The sequence below is a fragment of the Haliotis cracherodii genome, unplaced genomic scaffold (genome assembly GCF_022045235.1).
Source record: "Haliotis cracherodii isolate W230 unplaced genomic scaffold, xgHalCrac1.p SCAF_10, whole genome shotgun sequence".
In the NCBI taxonomy this organism is placed as follows: domain Eukaryota; kingdom Metazoa; phylum Mollusca; class Gastropoda; order Lepetellida; family Haliotidae; genus Haliotis; species Haliotis cracherodii.
Window position 1 is genome coordinate 17351156 of NW_027266265.1, and position 17386 is coordinate 17368541.

Below are 17386 nucleotides of genomic sequence, written 5' to 3' on the forward strand. Positions count from 1 at the left end.
CTATGCTAACCCACTGCCCCTTTCAGTGAAGTGTTGCCACCCATGTGATGAATTTGGGTCAGTTTTCTTATTCCAACAAGCATTTGTAAGCATCATACTTGAACTCATGTACTCAGGGCGGTCGGGTAGCCTTGTGGTTAAAGCATTCGCTCGTCGCACCGTAGACCCGGGTTCGATTCCCGACATGGGTACAATGTGTGAAGCCTATTTCTGGTGTCCCCGGCCGTGATATTGCTGGAATATTGCTAAAAGTGGCATAAACCATACTCATTTACTCACTCTTATTCCACCAATATACTTTGAACAAAATCCTGTTCACACTGGAATAATGTTTATTTTTCTCTACATTCACATACACACAGATTCCACTTGAAATCATACAATCATGTTTCCTTCTTGGGCTTCTTGCTGTAATCTGGCATTGTCCAGTCAATAGGCTTGTCATAGCCCATGAAGTGAATGTAGGCGTCCTTGCTGTAGAACATCCTCGCATCCAGGAACAGTGGCTTCCCTTTGACCAGCACGGTGGTGAACATGCCCGGGATGTCCGGCACCACCACATCTTCAGCTGTGAACTCAATCTCCTTCCTCCTCAGGAAGAAGCTGTAGGTGGCTGCCGTGAAGCTCCCAGTGTCTCTGTTCAGGTAGCAGTAGGTCACATACTTCTTTGTCACAAAATGAATCAGCAGTGGGGTGATGAAGATGAAAAAGCTTATTGTTCCCCCTATCATCACTTTACTGAACATGGCAGCCTCCCCTGCGTTCATCAGTATGTACGGCTGCAGCCCCAGTCCAATCATACTGGTGGACACTGAGAAGGCTTTGATACCCTTAACCATTTTCCACAGAGGTCCGCCATACACAAGCTCCCCTTTCACAGGATGCTTCAGTGGCATCTCGGTGAGGGCATCTTGGTTGGTCTCAGAGGCGAATGAACGTGAAAAAGCAGACAAAGGGGTTATCCTGTTTCCCAGTTGAAACTTTGTCCTTCCACAGGTCAAGGTCATGCCATAATGACCTTTGACCTGTTGAATTATCTGTCCAAGCAACTTCATGATTCCTGAAAGGCAAAATAACATATGGATTACTTATCATCAAGAAGCTCAAATTCAGATAATTCAAAGTTGAAAATGACGTCATTTTAAATTTTGGTTAAAGTTTTAACATTATTATACAAAATAATTACTTACACATGTCATACATGTTCAAAGCAATTAATAGTATGGTTTGGATATATTTGAAATAAGCTCAAATTCAGATAATTAAAAGTAGAAAATGATGCCATTTGAATTTTTGGTTTAAGTTTTAACGTTATCATACAAAACAATTACATAGACATGTCATACATGTTCAAAGCAATTAATAGCATTGTTTGGATATATTTGAAATATGTTTTGAGTTCTTCTCTGCAAACAAAGTGTACTGAACATATCATCAAAACATGATTACTGTCTCCATAGAAACAGCCACACAAAGCTATTTGTTACATTCTATACACTTCAATGGACACTACACACACAATACTGTATTTATACACAAAATAGAATATCAATGAAAATACAGTGTTCCCTCGCTATTGCGCTCTTCTATATAGCGCTAACTCCCAAAATTAACTAACATAAACTCAAGTTTTACAATGACACAATGTTTTTCCCCATCTCGGAAAACATAATCAGCTGATCACCGCCATCATGTATGACCGGAAATACCAGTCAACAACTCCGAACTGAAGTACGCAATTTAATCTTATTATTATATTATGTATCATTCACACCTTCGAGCTACCATGGTTGCAGTAAATAATGGTGAATTGGTGGAATCTTCCGATCAGTGCAAGCACATTTTCACCAAAATTAACAAAACAATATTGAATGAATTTTGAATAAAATCAGTACAATAGATTACAATTGTAAGTCCAGATATATAATGAACATTTTTATAACCATAAATTGTGTAATAAAAGGAATAACTTGCATCATTTAAAAAAAATTAAATTGAATACTTCAGAACAGATTTGTTTATCATGATATTTCCAGTGTCATATGCTCATGGTTTGTTTTTATGAAAAATAAATATATAAAATCCGAGAGTATTATGCGTATCAGCCCTCTACACAACAGGAGTGTTCAATTAGTACCTGACCGACCCGTGAATAAAGTGCGGGGCAAGTTGGAAAATATAATTTAGTTAAAAACTTAGAACATGCATTGTGTTTGTCAACTGCACATCACCGACTCATCATTTTCCAAATCTAATCATTTTTCTTACTCCGATTAGCTCTAATAATAATAATACTCTTATTATGTAGGCCACATAATATCGTTTATTTGGTCAACAATGGTAATAGTAGTAATAGCAGTAGGCATGTAGGAATGTAGGATTGTCATTCATCTTTAACGTAAATGGGCATCAGATGAGATAATATTTCCCTCATTAGGGTAAGCGTCTCTGCAAATTCTACAATCACAGAAAGGGTGCTGATACAATTTCATGATGTGTCGTTGAGGCAGATGATGATCAGTTTTGGCTGAAACGATTTTATTTGCGCTTCTCACACCTGTAAATATTAGTTAACTCTTGGAAACTTCATTGATGCCTGCTTGACATTTCGCATTCATTCATCTACGATCTTAGAATATTACATCATAATGACATAATCGATCAAATATGACAACTTGCTGCGACAACCGTCCTTATTTTACCCTGATTTCCGTGTCTATATGAAGGTCATTGTCAAACAGCACCAATTCACATGTGGGAACTCTCCATGAAAGGAGGTAGGAAAGGTTTATTGTGACTACTTTCTGATTGTCGCTTTTTCCAATAAAATCTTTCAAAATTGAGATATCAACCGAAGATTCCACACACAAATTGAAAATCGTTAATGATGAATGGTAATAAATTGACTAACAAGATTAACATGGAATAGATAGGTATGTCGTAATTGCTATACGGCTGGTATGTCGTGGTTGAACATTCGTTATAAGGCCCTGCATGCTTCGTTTTACAGAAATGACAACCAAATCTTGCAGATAGTAAACTGATTGACACTATCAGTGTCAGTTTGCAGATAATATAACTTACAATTCATACACATACATGAAATATATTGATTCACCGAAATTAAAACAATAAAATAATTTGTTTGACTTTTCTCTGCCTTCAATTGATTTGGTATGAATAAGACGCCATAATAATGCATATCTTTTTAACATCATAAGAATTCGTATTTCACTGTAACTGGTGTTTAAGAATAACAATTTAAACTTTGTTGGTTTTTTTAAATGCTCTTAAAATGTATAACTTTTTAACCGTTTCATATTTTATTTAGGAACTTTGTACATGTATCAAACTCGTGCTTTTTTATGTTTCTGTGTTTCTGAAATACATTTTGTTTATGTGTTTCCTTGCTTTAGTATGTGCACCGCGTCAGCAATTGGGACAAGTTTCTCAGAAACTACTGAAGTTACATGACTGAAACTCTGCAAGGGATAGTTATCAAGACTGAGTTTAAAAAATGGTGCCATAAATAATCTTTGTTCCAGAGTTATGTCCCTTGCAACATGTATTTTTACAGAGTTAAAGCCCTTACTGCATGTCTTTCAACATTAACTTCACTACTTTCTGAGCAAAGTTCTAAGTGAGTGAGTGAGTGAGTTGGGTTTAACGCCGCTTTTAACATTATTCCAGTTATATCACGGCGTGTCAGCTTAATGTGGGAGGAAAGCCCGAAGTGATGCAGGTCTAAGACGTTCACCACTTCGGTGAAACCCACGAGCACGGGTATGGTGCTGACAAACCTAGAAACATAATCAGGGCGAACCGGGATTCAAACCCACAATCATAGGTTTCTGGCGTGCCCAAGGGACGCAACTCTGCACAGCGAATCGCGGCGCCTTAGACGACTGGGCCACCCGTGCCCCCGCAAAGTTCTAAGGTACCCCTTGGCGGGAGACAGTGATAAGGCTGTTTTTTTTCTCTTCTTTAATTCTATTTGTTACCAAGACTTTCTCCTTCGCAGCCATGTTAAATGCCAATAGAGAACACATTTAATTCAGTCACTTGACTTAATGTTAATGTACAGCTTGCCTTCAACAGGCTATGAGAGGTTAAGAAAATTGAAAGCTGTGTATAACCGAATCTCTTTTAATAACTGATTCCATACATAAGAAGCAACTTTCTCAAACTTAATGATGACAAAACTGAGCTCTTGATCATCAGCTCTAAACAGACGCAGTCCAAAGTACGATTTCCTGGTTTGAAAATTGGGGACTGTACGGTTGAGCAAAACTCTTGTGCCCGAAATCTAGGCGTGATCATTAACTCAACACTCAGTCTGGATAACCATGTAAGCAGCATGTGCAAGACAGCTTACTTTCACATCAGGAACATCAGACAGATAGCAAGATACGTAGAGACAGAATCAGTCAAGTGCCTAGTCCATGCATTTGTAACATCAAGACTTGACTATTGTAATAGTCTTCTGTATGGTATCCAGCAGCATCTGGATAGACTACAGCTTGTGCAAAACACTGCTGCCAGAGTCATCACACGGAAGTCAATGCGTGAACACATTACACCCGTCCTGAAAGAGCTGCACTGGCTACCTGTGAGACTCAGGATCGTGTTCAAGCTGATCATGTTTGTCTACAAATCGATCCATGGGTTATCCCCAGTATACCTCCAGGAACTCACTGCCTTTACCAACCTGGACGAACACTGAGATCTGCAAACAAACTACAGCTTGCTGTTCCACCAACCAGCAGATCAACATATGGCGACAGAACCTTCCGAAAAGCAGGTGCAACTCTATGGAATGCACTGCCCTTTGATGTCAGGGGATCTGAAGATGTCAACACCTTTAGATCAAAACTCAAGACCATCCTCTTTAAAAGAGCATACGACTGAGCGATCTTGAGCAGGCAGTATGTCTGGATAGGTAGCGCTATATAAATGCGTAATTTAATTTAATTAATAATCAAAGGCAAAAGTTATCTGTGATCATGGTCGTATATATCATATTGCGTTTCCTTAGAAGCACACATTTCAAAACACTTTTTCACAGATTGAAGTGTATTGATGTTTTACACTTGATTTGAGGAAACATCCCTTAGGTTTTCTACAGAATTATTTCAGAATTCAATTGTTATTTTAACCGTCTCAGTTGTGTATAATGCTTCTATGTATCTATTCCGTATATTGATTTTGTCTATCAGTTGTGTATAGTGTTTCTATCTAACAATTCCGAATACTGATTCTGTCTATCAATTGTATCTACAGCTCCTATCTACCAAATCTGTATATAGATTCGATCTATCATTCTGTATATTGATTCTATTAATCAGTTGTGTATACTGCTTCTATCTATCAATTCCGTAAATTGATTCTATCTATCAATTCTGTATATTGCTTCTATTTACCAATTTTGTTTATTGATTCTGTCTATCAATTGTGTATATTGTTTCTGTCTATCAATTGTGTATATTGATTCTGTCTATTAATTCTGTCTACTACTTCTATCTAACAATTCTATGTCTTGATTCTATCTATCAATTCTGTATATTGATTCTATCTATGAATTATTCTGTATACTGTTTCTAACAATTCTGTATATTGATTCTATCAACCAATTCCGTATATTGATTCGTTCTATTAATTGTGTATACTACTTCTATCTAACAATTCTGTATACTACTTCTATCTAACAATTCTGTATACTACTTCTATCTAACAATTCTGTATATTGATTCTATCACTTCTGTATACTGTTCATTTGATTACAATATTATCAAACAGAGATCAGATCTTGTGTAAACACATTACTATAAGAAATGTAGATGGTGCAGTGGAAATCCTTCAAAATGCACAATACATTCGCTATGATGTTACTGTTGTTGCATTCTTACTTCCATGCTATTAATGTCCAGTTATATGATATAGTATTTTACAAATGTGATATTTGAACAAATGTATTGTATTGTGATGTTATACTTGATGTGTATGTTTATATGTCTTTTAAAGTGCATTCTTATTTTGAGCAATGATACATTGTTAACAATTATTTTTAATGAATTCTTTTTCGATGAAACTAAAGTCAAGTCAAGCAGACATTCAAATGACTTATTGCTACATTGAGGTAAGATATCTTCATGTCAAATGAATTTGGAGATGTTCCAGTCAGCAATACCCAGCTGTATCACGACAACCTGAGTGTGAATCCAGGCAAACCAGTGGTTGACAGCATGAGCAAAGAGAAGCTCTGTCAGGAAACAGTGACACACAATCAGCTAGGTAACCCATTGTAATCATAAACTCCTCATACTTGGCCCAGACAAGAGTATCTTACGTTGGGGGAAATTATGTCTGAATCCTCAAGCAGGTTCAGTAATGCCATGCATTTTACTGAGCTGGGTAAAAAAGCCTGAGAGATTATGTAGCAAAATGGAAGGACACCCAAGATGTCACACCTGAATGGAAGGTTGTCCAAGATGTCGCTCCTGAATGGAAGGATGTCCAAGATGTCACTCCTGAATGGAAGGATGTCCAAGATGTCACACCTGAATGGAAGGATGTCCAAGATGTCACACCTGAATGGAAGGACGTCCAAGATGTCACACCTGAATGGAAGGACGTCCAAGATGTCACTCCTGAATGAAAGGACATCCAATATGTCGCTCCTGAATGGAAGGACGTCCAATATGTCGCTCCTGAATTGAAGGACGTCCAAGATGTCACACCTGAATGGAAGGATGTCCAAGATGTCACACCTGAATGGAAGGACGTCCAAGATGTCACACCTGAATGGAAGGACGTCCAATATGTCGCTCCTGAATTGAAGGACGTCCAAGATGTCACACCTGAATGGAAGGACGTCCAATATGTCGCTCCTGAATGGAAGGACGTCCAATATGTCGCTCCTGAATTGAAGGACGTCCAAGATGTCGCTCCTGAATGGAAGGATGTCCAAGATGTCACACCTGAATTGAAGGACGTCCAAGATGTCACACCTGAATGGAAGGATGTCCAAGATGTCACTCCTGAATGGAAGGACGTCCAAGATGTCACACCTGAATGGAAGGACATCCAATATGTCGCTCCTGAATGGAAGGACGTCCAAGATGTCACACCTGAATGGAAGGACGTCCAATATGTCGCTCCTGAATGGAAGGACGTCCAAGATGTCACTCCTGAATGGAAGGACATCCAATATGTCGCTCCTGAATGGAAGGATGTCCAATATGTCGCTCCTGAATGGAAGGACGTCCAAGATGTCACACCTGAATGGGAGAATGTCCAAGATGTCACTCCTGAATGGAAGGACGTCCAATATGTCGCTCCTGAATGGAAGGACGTCCAAGATGACGCTCCTGAATGGAAGGATGTCCAAGATGTCACACCTGAATGGAAGGATGTCCAAGATGTCACACCTGAATGGAAGGACCCCCAAGATGTCGCTCCTGAATGGGAGAATGTCCAAGATGTCACTCCTGAATGGAAGGATGTCCAAGATGTCGCTCCTGAATGGAAGGATGTCCAAGATGTCACACCTGAATGGAAGGATGTCCAAGATGTCACACCTGAATGGAAGGACGTCCAAGATGTCACACCTGAATGGAAGGACGTCCAAGATGTCACTCCTGAATGGAAGGACATCCAATATGTCGCTCCTGAATGGAAGGATGTCCAATATGTCGCTCCTGAATGGAAGGACGTCCAAGATGACGCTCCTGAATGGAAGGATGTCCAAGATGTCACACCTGAATGGAAGGACGTCCAAGATGTCACTCCTGAATGGAAGGACGTCCAAGATGTCACTCCTGAATGGAAGGACATCCAATATGTCGCTCCTGAATGGAAGGATGTCCAATATGTCGCTCCTGAATGGAAGGATGTCCAAGATGTCACACCTGAATGGAAGGACGTCCAAGATGTCGCTCCTGAATGGGAGAATGTCCAATATGTCGCTCCTGAATGGAAGGATGTCCAAGATGTCACACCTGAATGGAAAGACGTCCAAGATGTCACTCCTGAATGGAAGGATGTCCAAGATGTCGCTCCTGAATTGAAGGATGTTCCAGATGACGCTCCTGAATGGAAGGATGTTCCAGATGACGCTCCTGAATGGAAGGATGTTCAAGACGTCACTCCTGAATGGAAGGATGTCCAAGATGTCGCTCCTGCCAACCAACCTGCCTGATTAGCAAAATCCAGAGAAAGCTTTTCTGTCAAATATGATCTATATGTTCTAAATAAATACCAGAATTTTGCCTGTGGTAACATTTTAAACACTTGCATTCCATTGTTGAATAATTGACTGAACAGTTACATGACATATTTAAAGGTTTTACAGATTTTATAGATCCCAAAAATATATGAAGGCAGGAGAAAAAATTAACATACCTTTTAAATTTCGGAAAATATAGCCAGAAGGTTCAGAAACTCTCTTGCATTATGAGGAATAGTGGCAGCCATATTTAATAATGGAATTCACCTTGCAGGTTTTCAGTCAGGTGAGCTAAACCAGTAATGACTTCATTGCTGCATTGTGCCTATTACTATGATTTCTTTCTCTGCACCCACCTTTCTTGGTTCATTGTTTTGGAAATAATGCAACCAGTTTTAGCTGAAGTGAGCAGAAGAGATGAAGACAACAGGATGATGTAAGTGTACATTTAGATATATAAGGTTCTCAGACATGATTGTTTCCCACAACAGGAGGTACTTCTGACAGGTGGATCAGAAACACAACATTAGTTGATCTGGCTGTAACATATTTCAGACATGGACTTGCAACCTGAATGTAATAATAACAAGTTACATATGAGAAATGAGTTTATTTCAAATGAACTGTGTGAAATACAAAAGTATGAAATGAGTTCTGCATAATGAGATATTGTTACATGCTCTCTCTCTGGCCCCTCGTAAAAGCACTGGTGATTGCTGCCCCTTCAAGCCAGGTTTTTTAAACATAAAAACAATTAAGTCTACATTTGTTTGTAACTGCAACTTGTGTATAAAAATCAAGCTTAAAAATATTCTTGGTTCAGAGCATAGAACCATATGTCCATAAAACATCCCATATGACAACAATTCTATCATACAAAATGTGAAAATTGTGACATACTGTGACATTTAAAAAAGCAAAACGTCCAATTATTTCTAAACAAAATCAGCCCCAAAATGACAAAACTGACACAGCAACACAAAAGTTTCTATGAGAATGAACTCTCACGGGAGCCAGAAAAATGACAAAAACTCTATTGGCAATGTGTTATTCAGGGAGCTTTTCCATCCAACAATATTCAATGTACATTCTGCTGTGTGGCCAATATCTCATTTCATTCAACAATCCCGTGGCTGTTGTCAAGGCAACATATAAAGACTTGGTGTAGAACATTAAAAAGGCACTGAACAACCTAAAAATGGCACCTATTGCATTCTGAGTAAAACAATTGATAAAACCGTGAAGCCATACAGATACAACCGTGATATGTCAATGAAATAACACACTGAAAAGTGGAATGTTGATAATTCAGACAGGAATGGACATTGATCTCTGTAGCATAACCGGCTTAAGAAAATCACATCAGCTTTAAAAAAAAGACAAGGTGCAGTATGTTAATAATAAGTGTGTTCCCGTGTGATAATCCTTCACAGAAACAGCTGTATAAAAAAACACAGAAAGGAAAGTTGTAGGACTACAGACACTGCCATCATTGTCCCTGCATCAGATGACTAACGGGTGCACAGGTTCTCTGATACTGTTACAGCAGGACCTTGTGCCCTGGGGCGGGGCTTGGGAATTCTTTTTAAAACAATTATTTAAAAAAATATGATCTTCAAAATATATATTAAATTATATATTTGATTGTATCAGAGCCTGAAAATAATATCTTGTATCTTACAAAATCCCAGCCACTCAAGGCCAGGGATGCTATAAAACCTATATGACATACTGGTGCTTACAGTGATAGTTATCAACATATCAGCCTTGACCATCAAAGGACTTAATGAGCGCTCAAGTGGAAAGTAGGACATTTACTGCTTATGAAACACATTTATCACAAATTCTACTGTCTGTTGCTCTTGTCTTAAGTGAAATACTTGGCTGCTCAAGTGAGAAGCGTTGATGGATAAACATGTGAAAATAAATATACATCTTAGCCAAACCATTTTTTCAGGACAAGATGTCAAATGAAAGATGAAAAATAAAGATGGATATGTTCTCTTGAATTCGAGGTTGAATAAAAATCACAAAGTAAACATTATTTAAAAAATATACCAGAGACTTAACAAAGTATAAAATTGGTGTAACCATATTGAGATAAGATGCAGTTTTCTTGAGCAAGAACGGTGTTTGCACATAATTAAATGAGCAACCAAGACAGATTTAATTGTAGTGAAGATCAGTGACTATCACTGAAATGGTAAACAGTCCGCAATTCCCACACCCAATGCAGATCATATATGTCCGGCTCACAAGAGTACAGTACATCACCAGATGATATGTGACTCAGTCGCATTGAACTCCGAGTAAACTTTAATAGAAATGCATCTACATCAACAACAATTGAGTATCTTTTATCAACAGAAACTTGCTACAGACAAGTCATACATGAACGAGCACACATGAATTCATCATTTTTAGCATACACACGAGAAACTCCAATATCAGGCATACAGGCATGAGGGCACACACTACAGGTGGACATACCTGTGTGGCTGAGGGCACAGACGACAGGTGGACATATCTGTGTGGCTGAGGGCACAGACGACAGGTGGACATATCTGTGTGGCTGAGGGCACAGACGACAGGTGGACATACCTGTGTGGCTGAGGACACAGAACACAGGTGGACATACCTGTGTGACTGAGGACACACACTGCAGGTGGACATACCTGTGTGGCCGAGAGCACACACTACAGTTGGACACACCCGTGTGGCTGAGGGCACACACTACAGGTGGACATACCTGTGTGGCTGAGAGCACACACTACAGGTGGACATACCTGTGTGGCTGAGGGCACACACTACAGTTGGACATACCTGTGTGGCTGAGAGCACACACTACAGGTGGACATACCTGTGTGGCTGAGGGCACACACTACAGTTGGACATACCTGTGTGGCTGAGGGCACACACTGCAGGTGGACATACCTGTGTGGGTGAGGGCACACACTACAGGTGGACATACCTGTGTGGCTGAGGACACACACTACAGGTGGACATACCTGTGTGGCTGAGGGCACACACTACAGGTGGACATACCTGTGTGACTGAGGGCACACACTACAGGTGGACATACCTGTGTGGCTGATGGCACACACTACAGGTGGACATACCTGTGTGACTGAGGGCACACACTACAGGTGGACATACCTGTGTGGCTGTGGGCACACACTACAGGTGGACATACCTGTGTGGCTGATGGCACACACTACAGGTGGACATACCTGTGTGACTGAGGGCACACACTGCAGGTGGACATACCTGTGTGGCTGAGGGCACACACTACAGGTGGACATACCTGTGTGGCTGATGGCACACACTACAGGTGGACATACCTGTGTGACTGAGGGCACACACTGCAGGTGGACATACCTGTGTGGCTGAGGGCACACACTACAGGTGGACATATCTGTGTGGCTGAGGGCACACACTACAGGTGGACATACCTGTGTGGCTGAGGGCACACACTACAGGTGGACATATCTGTGTGGCTGAGGAACACAATGCAGGTGGACATACCTGTGTTGCTGTGGGCACACACTACAGGTGGACATACCTGTGTGGCTGAGAGCACACACTACAGGTGGACATACCTGTGTGGCTGATGGCACACACTACAGGTGGACATACCTGTGTGACTGAGGGCACAGACGACAGGTGGACATACCTGTGTGGCTGTGGGCACACACTACAGTTGGACATACCTGTGTGACTGAGGGCACACACTGCAGGTGGACATACCGGTGTGGCTGAGAGCACACACTACAGGTGGACATACCTGTGTGGCTGAGGTCGCACACCACAGGTGGACATACCTGTGTGGCTGAGGGCACACACTACAGGTGGACATACCTGTGTGGCTGATGGCACACACCGCAGGTGGACATACCTGTGTTGCTGTGGGCACACTCTATAGGTGGACATACCTGTGTGGCTGAGGACACACACTGCAGGTGGAGATACCTGTGTGGCTGAGGGCACACACTACAGGTGGACATACCTGTGTGGCTGAGAGCACACACTGCAGGTGGACATACCTGTGTGGCTGAGAGCACACACTGCAGGTGGACATACCTGTGTGGCAGAGGACACACACTGCAGGTGGACATATCTGTGTGACTGAGGGCACAGACGACAGGTGGACATACCTGTGTGGCTGTGGGCACACACTACAGTTGGACATACCTGTGTGGCTGAGGGCACACACTACAGGTGGACATACCTGTGTGGCAGAGAGCACACACTATAGGTGGACATACCTGTGTGGCTGAGGACACACACTGCAGGTGGACATACCTGTGTGGCTGAGAGCACACACTGCAGGTGGACATACCTGTGTGGCTGAGAGCACACACTGCAGGTGGACATACCTGTGTGACTGAGAGCACACACTGCAGGTGGACATACCTGTGTGGCTGAGAGCACACACTGCAGGTGGACATACCTGTGTGGCAGAGGACACACACTGCAGGTGGACATACCGGTGTGACTGAGGGCACAGACGACAGGTGGACATACCTGTGTGACTGAGGGCACAGACGACAGGTGGACATACCTGTGTGACTGAGAGCACACACTGCAGGTGGACATACCTGTGTGGCAGAGGACACACACTGCAGGTGGACATACCTGTGTGGCTGAGAGCACACACTACAGTTGGACATACCTGTGTGGCTGAGGTCACACACTGCAGGTGGACATACCTGTGTGACTGAGGGCACAGACGACAGGTGGACATACCTGTGTGACTGAGGGCACACACTACAGGTGGACATAACTATTCACATGCTTTAAATGGTGAGTTTCACTTGTCCATGGAAGCACAGCAGTTTATGTCCAAATCAGCCCTCGGTGTGCAGAACTTATCCGAACATCCACCCACATACATCCACATATAGACTAGGCGTACATTCACAGACATACACCCACCAACATGAATTGAAATATGTCTCCTCCAACACAGACAATATTTGGCCTGCACACACACAAATAAACCTGCACTGAGAGACATGTATTGAACTACTTCTCCAACCAGCCATGTCAGTATAGTGTTACAGAACCATACTGCTCTACCATCACCAGGATGCAAACTCACCAACTGGTCTGAGACAAAATGCATGGACCAATCTCTAAAATGATAACAACATGGGCACAACAATGTAACAATATGAGCATACAAGTAACATGGGAGCTCCCCTCCCACAATATGATGGCCACGCACATAATCTACAGATGGCACTGCTGGGAACAACAGGATGAGGGCAGTCATCCTTTGCAAGTTACAAATTTCCATATAAAACAAGAGTTAAAATGGAGGTGCATAAAATATCTTCTTGGCTATAATGACAAGTTGATGTCGAGTTTGTGTTTTCAGTCCAATGAGTCACATGACATACACATGGTTGAGATATACACACAATGGCCAGTGGCATGAGTCAAGCATGCATGATACAGTGTCTATTCATCTAGGTTACCATGGTTACAATACTTATGAAATGAAAATGTTTTGGTTCTAATTACCAGACTTTCTCTATGTTTCATGCCAAGTAAGCAGGCAGCTTCCCTTCCCATACTCAAATACTTTTAACCTACATACTGATTTACCTTGAATTAAAAATAATAAAAATCTAAACATCTGAGGTTTATTTCTCACTTGTGAAACTTGAGGTTGGAAGAAATATAAACCAAACAATTAAAAAAAGATATAATTCCATCTATGTAACTGGAACCAGAACATCTTAATAACCTATTATTCCTTCCGCTAGACAGTTGATTCCATGCCGATGTTATTACTAGAGCCACTACTGATTGATGGCATCGATGAATAAACACTATCAGCACCACCTACTGAAGGGTTGTGACTTAATGATGTGGATTCAATGAAAATGTCTGGATTGGAAGGCATAGTCTGAAAGTACTTCCTAAACACAAAATTATGATCCGATTCATTTAATGAAACTCTGTCGAATGGATGTTCTTTTTGTTCCAGAAAATCAAGATGGCTACTGACTGGCTCGGATGGCGACTTGACACACTGTCGTCTCAGCTCATCTCTTGTTTTTCCTCTTTGCCATAAAACTATAGCCAAGATTATAAAAAATATTGCAATTAGTATACACGGCAGGACTATTGCCAGTTGAGTATTTGTGGGCAGCGGATCTGATGGAGAATCTGTGCTGCACACATTAAGATCAGCATCTTCTAACATTTTTATTTGAATATTTTCTAGCGAGGATGGTGAGTGGCACTTCTCCATCATACACTGGTCCTTGTACAGTGTGTCTCGATGGCAAGTCCTGAGGTCAGAGCCGTGACCCTCAAGCCACAGTTTCAACGGTTTCACATAACAATCACAATGCCAAGGGTTTTTATGCAAATGTAATAACACATCCTTTTTAAATGAAGCAAACACAGCTCGTGGCACATTCTGCAGTTTATTCAGGGATATGTCTAGCTCTTTAAGATTTTGTATATTGTCAAACTGATTCTTCTCAATCCTCTCCAACTGACAGTTTGAGAGATTAAGAGTCTTCAGCCTGTACAATCCACCAAAGGAAAATTTGGGAACAGTTCGGAGTGGATTTCCCGCCATATTTAACACTTCCAACTGTGGAGCAGTTGGTCGTAAGAAGTTGTTCTGAATCTCAACAAGCATGTTATAGGAGAGGTCTATGACACGCGCATTGAAGTATTTAAATGTCTCCAAGGTAATCTTGGTGATCTGGTTGCGAGACAGCTGCAGGGTGTCCAGTGTTATTCCTGAGAACTGGGAGTCGGTGAGGGTGGTGATCTGGTTGCTGTCCAGATACAGATGCTGCAGGGAGGGCAGGTTGCGGATCTCCTCCGATGCAGGGAGTTCCTTGATCTGGTTTTGACCAAGATTCAGGATGCGTATGCTCCTCACGATGCTGAACATATCACTAGCGATGGAGATCAACAAACAGTGACGCAGGCTCAGATGCTGAAGGTTCTGAAGTCCTTGAAACACGTAGCCATGAAGGTTCTGAAGCCTGTTGCCGTCAAGTCTCAGGTAGACAAGTTGCTCCTGGGAACGGAAGGCACCAGTGTGAAGGTCACTTATAGCATTGTAGCTCAAGTCTAGTGTATGTAAGTTGTGTAATGACTGTAGAGCACTTGCTACATTTGCAATGTTGTTCTGTGAGAGGTTGAGAACTTGAAGGTTAGTGAGACCATTGAAAGCACCTTCCCTGATTGTGGCAATGTAATTAGAACTAATATCCAATGTCACCAGATCTGTGAGGTTCTGAAAACTGCCATCTTGGATGTTTTGCAACCTGCAGTTGGTGATGGACAAATTGGTCAGTGGAATCTCCACATCGGTGTGAAGGTCAGATGCTTGCAGTGTGCGGATGTTACTGGATGACACAGAGAGGGAAACAAAGTCTGCACTTAGACTTCTCATAATAGTCCGCAGCATTCCACCACGGCAAACAGCCCTCCACCCATCTACTGTCTGGTCACACTTGCAATTTGTTGGGCACGTCTGTGACCTTACCAAGGTCAAGAAGACCAAGGTAAAGGTCACAATCAGGGCAGGAAGCAACCTTGACATGTCTACGATCACCTCCTGCAAAGAGAACCAAACATATAAAATTTGTGTCAGTATTATATTGAAAAAAATAAAAAATAAATGTCATTAGGCCTACACTTAATCTTAAATACAAGGTTTGACAAAAATCATTTTATAATGTTATCTGATATTCTAATCTTATTAATTTCAATTACATTTATTTAGATGTTACCGATAGATGTTACTGGTAAACATTGATCTTGAAATCTTTAAAAAAAAGAGATCTGGGCTAAAATAATCATTCAACTAACAAATACCCTATCTACCATATAAACTTATTTCATACATCAGCCATTTCCATGTACATATCCAGCAGGATCTCATAAACAAACATTAGTCATACAGGTGATGCCCTCAAGATGAGGCAACAATTTTTTTAATTTTCAGTTTCGATTTGACCAAATGGACTTAAAGCCAAATCAGAAAATACAAATAGTTTAATTAAATTTTTGTTTGCCAGACTGCTTCATCTTTGATAAAATAGAAAATAACCAAATACAACTACAAAAATCATCATGAAAAAAGTTCAAGTAACTATTAACTTTTGTAATACAATATCTTCTCATAATGAAAACAAAGCCATCTCACAAACACATATACCTGATACCATTCAAACTAAGAAAGCTGCTCTTTTTTGCCCCATTAAACTGACTGATAGAAATTATTTGTTAAATAGAATCTAAATAAATATTGAGCAGCACAAATATATTTGTTCTTATTTCGGACGGCCCAAGTTCATTAGCAAATATCAGCAAACCATAAAATATAAATGATAGTGCCACGGCACTGCAGGTCACCTGGATATGTAGTCAACAATCATAAATGTCAACAAACACTGACTATTAACAAAGTGGCTGTTTCAAATTCAAAATCAATTTTTTTAAAACAGCTGTTTGATTGAGGAGGTTAGGTTAGCTTGTAGTATGTCACATGACTTTTACAAAGTTCAAAATTTAATGTACTGTGACAAATGGGAAAAATGGAAATATGGAACATATATGTTGTTTACATTGATGTTCCAATATTTTTGTATTAACAATCATATCCTTATGATTGAAACAAGAATTAATGTACATTCAGAGGAAATTTTGAGAGAATTTAAGAGCATGGTCGAAACACAAAGTTCAAAATTTAATGTACTGTGACAAATGGAAAAATGGAAATATGGAACATGTATGTTGAGTCCCACTAAACCCACCACTTTTCAATACATTTTGAACAAAATGGCTGAGTAAAGAATTTTTCAATATGGCTGCTTTGGCTGGCACCATTCAGATTGCAGTGCATGAGTACCTAACTCCCACCAGTGTATCATTACATTTAACAGACATGTAAATAGATCATTATGAGAAAACCATCCATAAGAAAATAGTCCCTATAAAAATGTGAACATGCACTTTGTGAGTCTAATGGCTACTTGTCACTTTACAGTTCTGCTGGATGTTGTCAGATACACTCATGTCCAACACACCAATGCCTGAGTAGCTAGGAGTGTTTCCAAGTCACGTAGAACCTGGCTAACGTAGTAGATAAAACAGATAAAATGTCAATAATAAGGAGTCTCA

General features: G+C 40.7%; 2 protein-coding genes across 2 annotated transcripts in view; both read right to left on the reverse strand.

The window, feature by feature from the left end:
* Positions 1–223: 223 nt before the first annotated feature.
* On the reverse strand, positions 224–2768 carry LOC139447546 (transmembrane protein 70 homolog, mitochondrial-like). Its single transcript, XM_071228953.1, has 2 exons — positions 2703–2768; positions 224–1060 (listed from the first exon to the last, which is right to left on the reverse strand). Exon 2 carries the CDS (start codon positions 1053–1055, stop codon positions 384–386), a length of 672 nt encoding a protein of 223 aa, XP_071085054.1. The 5' UTR covers positions 1056–1060; positions 2703–2768; the 3' UTR covers positions 224–383.
* A 10088-nt stretch (positions 2769–12856) lies between these two features.
* Positions 12857–17386, reverse strand: part of LOC139447557 (carboxypeptidase N subunit 2-like) — a 34162-nt gene continuing 29632 nt past the window's right edge. The window contains exon 2 of the mRNA XM_071228963.1: positions 12857–15818. Coding sequence (XP_071085064.1) covers positions 13992–15803 — 1812 coding nt within the window. The 5' untranslated portion in view covers positions 15804–15818 and the 3' untranslated portion in view covers positions 12857–13991. The remainder of the gene's footprint in view (positions 15819–17386) is intronic.

What these genes read in the sequence shown, in the direction of transcription:
- LOC139447546 (XM_071228953.1), bottom strand. Translation starts at nt 1,055, where the DNA reads ATGAAGTTGCTTGGACAGATAATTCAACAGGTCAAAGGTCATTATGGC.